Source organism: Candida jiufengensis (genome assembly GCF_024610255.1).
Source record: "Candida jiufengensis strain CBS 10846 chromosome Unknown scaffold5, whole genome shotgun sequence".
NCBI lineage: Eukaryota > Fungi > Ascomycota > Pichiomycetes > Serinales > Debaryomycetaceae > Lodderomyces > Lodderomyces jiufengensis.
Window position 1 is genome coordinate 1,009,394 of NW_026261558.1, and position 13,153 is coordinate 1,022,546.

General features: G+C 26.9%; 6 protein-coding genes across 6 annotated transcripts; 3 read left to right on the forward strand and 3 right to left on the reverse strand. All coding sequences in view use genetic code 12, as the record gives it.

The window, feature by feature from the left end:
- Positions 1-358: 358 nt before the first annotated feature.
- On the forward strand, positions 359-1,462 carry KGF54_001859 (Smc5-Smc6 complex subunit; the record flags this gene model as incomplete). The annotated part of the gene is made up of 1 exon (XM_051762274.1): positions 359-1,462. The coding sequence occupies one exon, from the start codon at positions 359-361 to the stop codon at positions 1,460-1,462; it is 1,104 nt and encodes a 367-aa protein (XP_051621397.1).
- A 3,297-nt stretch (positions 1,463-4,759) lies between these two features.
- SPS20 (Sps20p) lies at positions 4,760-5,632 on the reverse strand (the record flags this gene model as incomplete). The annotated part of the gene is made up of 1 exon (XM_051762276.1): positions 4,760-5,632. One exon carries the CDS (start codon positions 5,630-5,632, stop codon positions 4,760-4,762), a length of 873 nt encoding a protein of 290 aa, XP_051621398.1.
- Positions 5,633-6,061: 429 nt separating this feature from the next.
- KGF54_001861 (uncharacterized protein) lies at positions 6,062-7,138 on the reverse strand (the record flags this gene model as incomplete). Its single annotated transcript, XM_051762277.1, has 1 exon — positions 6,062-7,138. The coding sequence occupies one exon, from the start codon at positions 7,136-7,138 to the stop codon at positions 6,062-6,064; it is 1,077 nt and encodes a 358-aa protein (XP_051621399.1).
- Positions 7,139-7,767: 629 nt separating this feature from the next.
- On the forward strand, positions 7,768-9,102 carry KGF54_001862 (putative N(6)-L-threonylcarbamoyladenine synthase; the record flags this gene model as incomplete). Its single annotated transcript, XM_051762278.1, has 1 exon — positions 7,768-9,102. One exon carries the CDS (start codon positions 7,768-7,770, stop codon positions 9,100-9,102), a length of 1,335 nt encoding a protein of 444 aa, XP_051621400.1.
- A 60-nt stretch (positions 9,103-9,162) lies between these two features.
- Positions 9,163-10,212, reverse strand: KGF54_001863 (Smc5-Smc6 complex subunit; the record flags this gene model as incomplete). Its single annotated transcript, XM_051762279.1, has 1 exon — positions 9,163-10,212. One exon carries the CDS (start codon positions 10,210-10,212, stop codon positions 9,163-9,165), a length of 1,050 nt encoding a protein of 349 aa, XP_051621401.1.
- A 302-nt stretch (positions 10,213-10,514) lies between these two features.
- On the forward strand, positions 10,515-12,635 carry MLH1 (mismatch repair ATPase; the record flags this gene model as incomplete). Its single annotated transcript, XM_051762280.1, has 1 exon — positions 10,515-12,635. The coding sequence occupies one exon, from the start codon at positions 10,515-10,517 to the stop codon at positions 12,633-12,635; it is 2,121 nt and encodes a 706-aa protein (XP_051621402.1).
- Positions 12,636-13,153: the final 518 nt, after the last annotated feature.

Genomic DNA, 13,153 nt, shown 5'->3' on the forward strand with positions numbered 1-13,153 from the left:
TTACAATTTTGTATTTAAATTGTGATAATTTTTATCAATTTTTATAGTATATTTTTAAAGTAAGCATAGATAATCAAACTCACAAAAAACAAGTAAATATCAACAGTTCATGATTAAAAGAGTTTAAATATTTACTAGATCATCTGTTCAATTGACAAGATTTATAGAATTCACTTTTTGATTTAATTTAGAATTGTATCAAAAATGATACACGTTACACGTCTTAATTTTTATTTTTTTTTTATTATAGTCTAGTGAAGTACGCTTTTTGTATCACAATACTTAATAAAATTATTAATCATTAAGTTGATCAAATCAAGTTTTACAACCAACCTTTGAAGTCATTTTATGAACAACAATGGCTAAAAGAAGAATTCCAATTGAAGAAATAGAAGCTTATGAAGATGGGGACTATGATTATAATGAAGAAGCACAACAACAAACACAACAAACACAACAAACACAAAGAAAAAGATCTCGAATAACTAGCGAACTTGATGAAGATGATGTATTAATTGGTAATCATATAAGTAATGAAATTCATTCAGAAGGAGATAAGTTAGATGATGTAAACAAGGTAGTAAAACTAATCTTAGCAAGGGATGTTAAAGGTCAAATTTTCAGAAAAGATTTAATAAATCAAAATTTAACAAATAAAAGATTCAAGTCTGATGATTTATTAAAAGAAGCTATAAAAATATTAGAAAATATTTATGGACTAACTCTTGTTGAAACTCCTATTATAAAACAAGAGAATGGTTCCAATTCAGGATTACAAAGTAATAAAATTAAATCCAAAAAAACAAATATAAAATCATATGTTTTAGTAAATACATTATCAAAAGAAGCGAAAGAAGTTTTAGGTGAATTATGGCAAAAAGATATAGAAACAGTCTTGGATAAATCAAAAATTGGAGAAACCAAATTCTTTTTACCTTCTAAAAAATCGACCTCATTACCAAAAACAAATTTCGACTTAATTAAAACAGGTATAATGATGTTGATTGTAACATTTATAATATTAGAAGAAAACCATTTATCAGAAAATCAATTAATTAAAAATTGTAAAAAATTTGGTATATCAAATTCAATAAATACCAAGAATTCAAATTTAAATATGAATTTGGATGAAATTTTAAAAGAGTTTAGTAATCAAAATTACATAAATAAAGTTAATTTATCGAAAGATAGAATTGCCGGAACGAGTAATGATAGTAATGATCAACTAATTGAATATACTTTAGGAAGAAGAAGTCTAGTTGAATTCACACCCATTGATGTTTTTGAGTATATAAAAACTATTTATGGTGATGATTTTAATGATGCTATAAAAGAAAGATGTATAGTTACTCTTGAAAAAACTTATGGAGTCATATGGGCTAATCTTCAACCCGAAGCTGAAGCTGGAGTAGAAGAGGAAAATATAGTTACTGAAGCAGTTGGTGAAGCCTTAGCTAATTAATTTCATTATCTAATTGAAGTTTAGCCCTAATTCTGTGAATATACACAGCTTTCAAAGTGTAAGTCGATCTCTCCATCAATCTCAATTAGATAAAGTTGACCTACTACTTTACAAGTATTAGTAGCACAAATATACCAGACGACGTACTTAAAATTCAAATGTTTATTTAAATATCCAAATTATCTTGTTAAGAAAACAGAAAAGTAATTATTAGAACACATTGGAAAAAAATTCTACATTAGATGGAATTAACAACAAATATACAATCATACAATATATATTAAATTTTAAATGACCCGTTCATTTTCGGAAAGAGCAAGATGAGACTGTACTTTTCCCAAACAGTATCAACTTAAAGGCAATCGTGAAAATATGTTCATGGACAGTACACACAATATCGCAAAGGATTTCCGTCAAACTATCATTCAATTATAATCATATCTTACTTTATCAACACTAGCAACGTATGACCATCAGCTTTAAAATCTCTTTATTTTTTGATAATCACACATGTGCACTAGCATCTTAATATGAGTAAAATTGAAAATCCTAATAAAAAAACCAGATGGGTCCTAACTCTCAAAGATCGGGACTATACAAAGCCAGGCTAGTTCTGAAAGGCTTCATGCAGAAAGAAAACTTAGACTATTAGACATTATCAGCCCAGTTATAAGATAGAATCATCAAAATTGTAACTTATCAAAATAATTCAATATAAAACAATTCATTTTTTGAACCTCTTTAATCATTGGCAACTAATGACATATCAACTTCAATCAATCATTTGATACTCACTCACATGCACCAACGATATATTGAAATACTCAGTAAAAGCGCAAAACACGATATAACAAAAAGTTGTATCGTTTTTAGTGGCAAGTAACGTTCCTCTTGAGAAAGAAATAAAAGTGATAAGTTTTATTTTTTTTATAAAAATCTATTCTTCTTATAATTTTTAGAAAATTTAGTTACTGAAGCAGTTAATGAAGCTTTAGCTAATTAATTACATTATCTAATTGAAGTTTAGCCCTGATTCTGTGTATATACACGGCTTTCAAAGTGTAAGTCGATCTCTCCATCAATCTCAATTTTATAAATTTGGCTTACTACTATACAACTATTAATAGCAAAAGTATACCAGAAGTCTTACTTATGATACAGATGTTTATTTGAATATCCTAATATACTCTGTTTGGAAAACAGAAGAGTAATTATTAGAGCAATTTGGGAAAAGATTCTACATTAAACGGTATTATCAACAAATATACAATCATACAATATATATTAAAATACATATCACCACCTATCGTTGTTTTAACTTATGAGGAAGAATTATGATCAATCGTCTGAAGATTTTATCTGGAATCAGAGTGTATTGAAAGACTTAGATGTTTCAAGAATTTACCATACACTCATTTCGGAATGACCAATAGCAAGTTGTATTCTTCCTAAACAGTTTCAACTCAAAGGCAATCGTGAAGCAATATTTTTGAATACCACTCTTAAAATCTCAAAAGGTTTCTAAACAAACCATCATTCAATTATAATCACATTTTACTTTATCAACACTAGCAACGTATGATCATCAACTTTAAGATCTCTTCATTTTTTGATAATCACATATTTGCACTAGCATCTTAATATGAGTAAAATTGAAAGTCCTTATTAAAAAACATAATCAAATCTCGATGGGTATCCACTCTCAAAGATAAGGAATATGTAGAGCCCCACTTGTCGCCCAGGGATATAAACACGTAGAAGGAATTGATTTCGTGAAGAATTTACTCCAGTAATTCGCTATGAATCCGTTAAGTTGTAAGTTATCAAAATATTTCAATATACAAAAATTCATTTTATGAACCTCTTTAATCATTGGCAACTAATGACATATCAACTTCAATCAATCATTTGATACTCACTCATATGCACCAACAATATATTGAAATACTCAGTAAAAGCGCAAAACATTAAATAACAAAAAGTTGTATCAATTTTAGTGGCAAGTAACGTTTCTCTTGAGAAAGTAATAAAAGTGATAATTAATTATTATTTTTTTATGAAAATCTTTTCTTTTTATAATTTTGAGAAAATTTAGTTACTTAAGCAGTTAATGAAGTTTTAGCTAATTAATTTTATTATCTCAGCCCTGATTCTATAATATACACAGCTATCAAAGTGTAAGTCGATCTCTCCATCAATCTCAATTATATAAATCTGGCCTACTACTATACGGCTATTAGTAGCACAAGTATACCAGAACACGTACTTATAATACAAATGTTTATTTAAATATCCAAATTATCTTGTTAAGAAAACAGAAAAATAATTATTAGAGCACATTGGAAAAATATTCTACATTAGATGAGGTATTATCAACAAATATACAATCATACAATATATATTAAATTTTAGACGATAAATTCATTTTCGGAATGACCAACATATGCTGAACTCTTCACAAAAGAAATATAACTTAAAGTCAACCATAAATGAATTCTCTAGATACCACACATAAAATTGCCCGGCGTTTATCAACAAATATCATTCAATTATAATCATATCTTACTTTATCAACACTAGCAACGTATGACCATCAACTTTAAAATCTCTTCATTTTTTTGATGATCACATATTTGCACTAGCATCTCAATATGAGTAAACTATGAATTACCTAGTAAAAAAAACACAATAAATCACGATGGGTTTTACTCTCAAAGATCTGGAGTATATAAAGCCCGACTCGTCGCCCAAGGGTTTCAATCAAATAAAAGGAGTAGACTATGGAGACCTTCACTCCTGTGATTAGATAAGAATCAGCTTAATCGGGTTAATTCAATATACAATGATTCATTTCTGAACCTCTTTAATCATTGGCAAATAATGACATATCAACTTCAAGCAATCATTTGATAATCACTCATATGCACCAACGATATATATTGAAAAACTCAACAACACAGCCAAAGACGAAATTACCAGCTATGCATTGTCTTTAACGGGACTAGGAAATTCTCTAGGTATAGAAAGAAAAATGGTATTTAATTTTTACTTTTTCATGAAAATTCTTTTCTTTTTATAATTTTGATTTTGCCTCAGGCCAAGAATAAAAAATTAGTACGCAGAATGTGACATTCTTAAAGACAAAATATGAGCTTATGATTTATTATTTAACATATGAGAAATTCGGATGACTTTTTTTGAAAGATTGTAAATAAATTCAAGAAATATTAATTCGTATCACAATCAAGTAATACTAATGAGCAAAATATCATTCTATAATTAAAACGTATATTTAACTTATAATTTAGCTTCTGGATCTTCCATTTGAATTTTAACAACATCAGGATATAATTCACCCAACATTCCACCAACTTGCCACAATCCACCATCAACAACACTTATAGTTCCAGTAACATAAGAAGAAGCAGGTGAAAATAAATAAACAGTTGAATCAGCAATATCTTCAGTAGTACCTATTCTACCAATTGGAACTCTTTCATGTAATGGGACTTTTGTTGGAGGATTTAATCTTGCACCACCTTCTGTATTACCAATTAAACCTGGAGCAATACAATTTAATCTGATACCTATTGGACCTAATTCAATAGCCATTGCATTCATCATTGCATCAACACCTGCTTTTGCTGCACTTACATGAGATTGAAATGGTAAACCAGTATAATGTAATGTAGCACTTACAAATATGACTGAACCTTTATTTTTTTTCAATTGTTCAAAAGTAGCTTTTACAGTATTAAATGAACCTAATAAATCAATATCAACAACTGTTTTAAAAGCATTTGCAGATAAATGATTAAAATCAGCCAAAAAATTACCAGCAGCACCAGCAATAACATAATCAATTCTACCTAATTCTTTTAAAGTAGTTTCAACTGCAGATACTAAAGTTTCAATTTTTCTAACATCAACATTACCTAACCCTAAAACTTTTGAACCAGATCTTAATTCTGAAATTTCTTTTGCTGCTTGTTCTGTTTTTTCAACATTTCTACCCAATATAACTGCATTAGCTCCTAATAAAACTAAAGCTTCAGTTTGAACTCTACATATAGTACCTGCTCCCCCTGTTACAAATACAACTTTTCCATCAAATAAATTTGGTTTCCATACTGATTTTTCAATATATGATTTATGTAATGTATTTGGCATGGTGAATTATTATTGATCAATTGATTGGTTATTTTGAAGTACTATGAATTGATAATTTTAGTTTGAATGTAGTAATAAGATCTTAATGAAAGTTATGTTTGTATGAAATTTTAAATTTTATTATTCCCCACATAATAAAAAAATTTAGAATTATTAAAATTTAATAAAAAATCATATGCCACGGTAAAACATCTAATATTACACAAAACTAAAAGTAATATATCAAAATTTATAAGAGGTATCATCATTTAGTATATTACTTCAACACCACCATCAAATTGTATTAGAATAATGTATCAGAACTTACAAACAAATTACTACTTTGTTAATGCTCCAAACAATATAAATTCTTTCTTCAAGTCTATTAAAATTTAAAATCTATTTACATACAACTCTATTATAAAGTATTTATATCTTTTATCTTTTTGATTATGCTTTTAAACTTCTATTATCGTTACCAAATATTATACCTAATTGTTTTAATGACATTTGATATAATAATAACATTATGGAACTTTGTATACCAGTCCATATAAATCTTGGACCAACTCCACTAAATGCTCCTAATATACCTTCATTTTTATAAATTGATATTAATGCTCTTAAAGTTTCATTATTATTTATAAATTTTATTGGAATTTTGAGGTTTTTATTTAAATCTGATGTATTAGTTGCTGTTTGAATTCTTGTTTTTATAACATCTAATGGTGTTGTTAGCACTCCTGCTAATCCTCCTGCTGCTGCTCCTGTAAATAATTCAACTGGTACTGATAAATTTGTTGAATCATGATTATAATATATTGCTAATTGTCTAAATTTTTCATAAAATGATAATTGTAATGCACTAAATGGTAAATCTCTAAATAATGTTTCTTTATAACCAAAAAAGAAAGTTTTAAAACCTTCTTTTTTATATATTTGTATTATTGCATTTATTAAACCTTTATAATTATATCCACATTCTCTGGTGTATGGATTATTATATGCTCCTTGTAATTGTAATCTTGTTTTTAAAACTTCTGATGGTACATAAAATATTGATGATGCTAAGTCTCCTAATAATCCTGCTATAAAATATGATAAAGTATCATTCATATGAAAATCATTAATCATTTTTCTTTTGGTATATTCATAAGTTCCAAAAAATGCTGCTGTTGATGGGAATGAACCTAATACTGCTGGTGTATAACCACCATATAAACCTCTAAAAAATCCTTCTTCTTTTAATACAGTTGTATAAGCAGGTATCATATTTTTATATTTTAAATTAAATGGATAACTCTGTTGTCTCGTTTTTACAGTATCTAATGAATGCATAACACTATCTCCCACAACACCTCCAAATCCACCTGCTAACATACATTGCCATATTGGTGCTTTATTTTCAAGATCATCTTCCATTGGATCTGTCGGTGATCCAACTTTATGTGATTTTTTATGTATATGATGTCCATCATGAGGTTCAAATGTTAACGGTATTGTCGAAGATGTGAAAATTTGTGACATATCATATGGAAGAATTGTTTTAATTAATTATTATATATTGAATTGATGATTATTATACATGCAATTGATTGGCTCAATTAGTTTTTTGAGATGTTGTGTGGATCAGTGAAACGAATGGATCAAAAATTTAAGATCTTTGATAGTAAAGTTGTATTAGTTGTGATTGTTAGACACCTTAATGAGCAGAAAAGACCTCTATTAGGATTATCTTATTGGGTATAATTGGTTTAGTTATTTGATTTTATGTTTTGAAAAAAAAAAAATTCTGTACAATGAATTTTTTTGTTCTCTCTTCTAACCATAAAATAGGATGTAGCATTTAAACGGACCAAAACGCACTTCTCTATCGATTGATAGGCAACTACGAGAACTTAAGAATCGGAGAGTAAAATTTGATATTCAGTTTATTAATTCAATGACTCTTAAACTTTGAAAGACTAGTTATACCATTTCAAATGTTCCTTCAATTTTAGCCGTATTTTTGAATAATCAATATCTCCGAGATATTCGCATCAAATTTTTTTCACGATGTTTCATATTTTTTATTTAGGTCTTAATAGACTAGTGAATAATCTAGTTAAATATATAATCAGTATCAAATACAATAAAATTATGAACTATAATATGATATGATACTACTAAATAAAGGACATTTTTATAAATCCTTATCATTAAGAAAACTACTACATAAATCCAAAAATGTTAACACGATAAGGCATTATAAAGTTCTAGCCATAGAATCATCTTGTGATGATTCATGTATTGCATTATTAGAAAGAACACACCCAAATCAAACACCAACTATAATAGATCACACCAAAAAAACATTGAACTCAGCAGCAGTTGGTGGGATAATGCCCACAGCAGCTTATACTTATCATATGTCAACTATTGCAAATATGTGTATTGAATTTTGTTCCAAACACCAATTATCAGCTACAAATCCACCAGATTTAATTTGTGTCACGCGAGGACCAGGAATGGCTGGGTCATTAAGTAGTTCAACTGAATTTGCTAAAGGTTTGAGTGTTGCTTGGAATGTGCCATTAGTTGGAGTTCATCATATGTTGGGACATTTATTAACTTCATTTTTACCTACTAAGGAGACTGAGCAAAAACAACCACCAAATTTCCCATTCTTGAGTTTATTATGTAGTGGAGGTCATACTATGTTAGTACTACTGAAAAGCGTATCTGAACATGAAATAATTATAAATGTAAGTGATATAGCAGTTGGGGACTCGCTAGATAAGTGTGCAAGAGAATTAGGAATGTATGGAAATATGTTAGGTAGAGAATTAGAAAAATTTATTAAGAACATACCAACGGAGGAAATCAAAGAATTTGAAAATTTGCAAGTGGACACAAGATTATCAAATAAATATAATTTCAAACTAACTTTGCCTTATCAAACTCCCAAGAGTGGGAAATTTCAAGATGATTTAATTCAATTTGCATTTGCTCAATTCTTGAGTAATATTCAACTGTACAAAAAGAATTTTTTAAATTCAAAAATTATTGAAGATGACAAAATCAAAAGAATGATCGCATACAAGACTCAAGAATATATTTTTGATCATATTATCGATAGAATTAATTTAGCATTTAAAAAACATGGATTGGATAGATGGAGTGATGGGAAATTTATTGGTGTTAAAGATTTTGTATGTTCTGGTGGAGTTGCTGCGAATAGTAGATTAAGAGAAAAATTATTCAATAATTTAAATCATAAGGAAATTGGTGAAAACCCATTAAGTTTTCATTTCCCTGATTTATCTTTATGTACTGATAATGCAGTAATGATTGGGTACGCAGGTATGGAAATATTTGAAAAATTAAAATTAAAAACAAATTTAAATTTTATACCTATTAGAAAATGGCCACTAAATAATTTACTTAATGTAGAGTCTTGGGTAAAAGTTGATGATGATGAAATTAATAGAGTTTGTAAATACAAAAATTAATAGATTTATAGATTATGTATATAGGCACACGAATTAGATATTTATTTTAATGAGCTATAATTAGCTATAATCATTTAAATCTTCTATTGGCATTCGATCTTCAACTTCATCTCTATGACCCAAAAAAGAATCTTGAATATTAAAATCATCAATAAAATTTTGCCAAACATCATAATTAAAAGTTGCAATATGATGAGAAGATAATAAATTTGAACTATCTAATTTTGATTCTGCTAATTCTTTTGAACTAACTCTTTTTATACATGGATGACCAGTTGTTGTACTTGTATATAATTTCAATCTACCATCTTTAACCAAAAAACTTGTATAAAATAAATTTTCAACTGATTGTGCAAATGAAAAAGGATCAATGAAAAATTTATAAAAATTAATTTCTTCTTGTGAATCCTTTTTTAAATATGTATCATAAACTAATCTTACCATATGAGCTGTGTTTTTTTCTTCATCTTGATTTATATCACTTGCTGCTACTGCTCTTGCTGTTGTGGAAGAACCATTCTTATTTGTATCATCAACAGTTCTTGTTCTTGGAGCTGTTCTTCTTTTCTCACTTGCTAATGGACCATTTAAAAATTCAACTGCAATTGGTTTTTTACTAACTTGATAATATAATGCTCCTAATTTTAACCAATTTATAGTATTAAAATTATATTCATCTGCAATATAATCATCTTCTTCATCTTCATCTTCACCATTTTCCATATCATCATCTTCTCTTTTCAATAATGATGCATCAGTAGCTGTGAATTTTTTTAATTTTTTAAATACATCTTTATCATTTAATGAAATTCCATGATCACCAAATCTTAAATTTCTTGCATTTAAAGCAGCAAAATCAGAAACATCTCTAAATACTTCACTATCTTCTAAATGTATTTTTGTATCTCTTACTTTTTCTTTTTCTAAATTTTGATATAATTCTTTAATTTCATCTATATAATTTATTGATAATTCTGATGCTTCACCTGCAGCAGCTCTTTTGAAGCTGTTTTTAACTTTTTTACCTAAACTTCCATAAGAATCGAAATGTTCTTGTTTCAGATGTTTTCTTAATGGTTGAGTCTCAACTTGTGTTTGTGTTGCTGACATTTTGATGATGGTAAGCGGCGACTTTTGGAATAAGTATATTAAATGGTTTTGTTGTGAATGTCTATATTGTATATGATTCTATTAAAGTTGATCAACTAAGTAGATGTTGTAATGTTATGTGTTTGATATCTGATATAGGATAAATATTATGGTGTATAAAATTGATTCACAAAAAACTAAAAAATTAAAATTTATTATATTAATACGCGTTTCCTTTTTTAAAATTAAAAAGCGTTGCAAATTCAAATAGTTATCAGATAGCATCAACCAGACACTAACAAAATTTATAAAATGTGTCTAAAATGAGTAATGAAAACAAAAGGATTCATAAATTAGATGAATCGGTTATAAACAAGATAGCTGCAGGAGAAATTATAATTCAACCAGCTAATGCATTAAAAGAAATGTTAGAAAATTCAATAGATGCAAAATCAACAAATATAGAAATAGTTGTAAAAGAAGGTGGATTAAAATTACTACAAATTACAGATAATGGAACTGGAATCAACAAAGAGGATTTACATTTACTTTGTGAAAGATTTACAACTTCAAAATTAGCAAAATTTGAAGATTTAGAAACTATTCAAACTTATGGATTTCGTGGTGAAGCATTAAGTAGTATATCTCATATTTCAAAATTATCAGTTATTACCAAAACCAAAAATTCTAACTTAGCTTATAAAGCGTATTATATGAATGGTAGATTATGTAATTCAAGTTTTAAATCATCAATAAAAGATATTGAACCAAAACCAATCGCTGGACGAGATGGTACTCAATTAATAGTTGAAGATTTATTTTATAATTTACCTTCAAGATTTAAAGGTTTAAAAAGTAAAAGTGATGAATTTGCTAAAATTTTAGATATTGTAGGGAGATATGCTGTTCATACTGAACATGTTGGATTTTCTTGTAAAAAATTTGGTGATCCTTTACATCAATTAAATACTAGAGCTAATTTACCATTAAAAGAAAGAATTCGTATAGTTTATGGTTCAAGTATTGCCAATGAGTTATTGGATATTACATTTGATCAAGATACAACTACTGAAGATATTGGATTATTAAAAGTATCAGGAGCTATTACAAATGCAAATTATAACAACAAAAAGAAAATCCAACCTATAATTTTTATAAATCATAGATTAGTTTCTTGTGATCCATTAAAAAGAGCAATAAACTCCATTTTCCAATTTTTTTTACCAAAGGGTAGTCATCCATTTTTTTATATTAGTTTACAAATAAAATCAGAAAATTTAGATGTCAACATTCATCCAACAAAAAGAGAAGTTAGATTTTTGAATGAAGAAGAAATTATTGAATTAATAGTTGGTAAAATTCATGGAATATTATCAAGTGTTGATACCTCAAGAAAATTTAAGACTCAAACTATTGTAAATAAAAGAAACTCATATGAATTAGATGAAGAAAAAATTGATGAATTTAAAAATCAACCTTTGAAAAAATATAGGCAAGAGAATAAACTAGTTAGAGTTGATGCTAATCAATCTAAAATTAATCCATTCTTAGTAAGACCGTCACAACCATTACAAAAAGAATCTTTAAAAGATTTCACATTTACAGAAAATAATTCAATAACCCAAGAAACTTCATCTACCCTAAAACCTGACCTTACCTCAACTCAATCTCAACAAATAGAAATAAATTCACAAAGATCACAAGTTACAGTAAATTTAGATTCAATAAATACTTTAAAACAAGAATTATCAGAATTTGTTGATAAATCATTAACTAATATTTTCAATCATGCAGTATTTGTTGGCATAATAGATCCATTAAAAAGATTATGTTGTTTCCAATATGATGTTAAATTATTCTTATGTGATTATGCTTCTGTATTGTTAGAATTTTATTATCAAATTTCATTAAATGAATTTAGTAATTTTGGAGAAATTCAATTTGATGAACCAATAAATTTAAAAGAAATTTTAAAACCAATTTATAAATTAAAATCAGATTTAATACCAATGGAAGAAGTTATTGAAAATATAATGAATATGAAAGAAATGTATGAAGAATATTTTCAAATTATAATTGACAATAATAAAAATTTAAAAACTATACCAATGATATTACCTAAAATTAAACCAGATTTTAAAAAATTACCATTTTTCATTTATAGATTAGGAACTAAAATAAATTATGAAAATGAAAAATCTTGTTTACATGGTATATTAAGACAAATTGCATTACTTTATTTACCTGAACCTTTTAATGAAACTGAAGAAGGTGAAGAAACAAAAGAAGAAATTGAAGCCAAAAGAAATGAATTAGAAAATCAATTGGAAAATATTTTATTTCCAGAAATCAAAAAGCAATTTTTGGCAACAAAGAATCTACAAAGAGATATTATTCAAATTGCTGATTTACCTGGGTTATATAAAGTCTTTGAAAGATGTTAAAAGGGAAAGTAAAACTGTACATAATAAACTGCTAATATAAAACTTTTAATTCCATCTATTCAAACAAATAAAGTTTCATTCATTTTGTAAGTTCATTTACTCATTTGTCTATAAAGCTCTACATAGATTTAAGTTTTTTCTGAATAAAATAATAATCCTTTCTTCTTACATATACCTTATTGTATTATTAATTGTTTCAGAAAGATTTATGCTGTCCTTATTTAATAAAACACAAAATGTATGATACGGAAATAATTTTTTAGTATTCGGTTTTAACACAAAGATTTAATTTTATTAGTTTTGTTTTTCCACCATCATTTAAAATAAAGATACCTTGAAATCATTAGAAATTTGGACCCCTTAAATTGTTTATTTCTTTTGCATTAATTTGCATTAGAATTGCAACCAAATTGTAATTGAAATACAACTCTTATTTTCCCAATGACTAAATTAGACAAATTATCTTCATATTTTTATTAACTGAGTGTTACTTAAAGTTTTTTTTTTTTTCTTCTTCT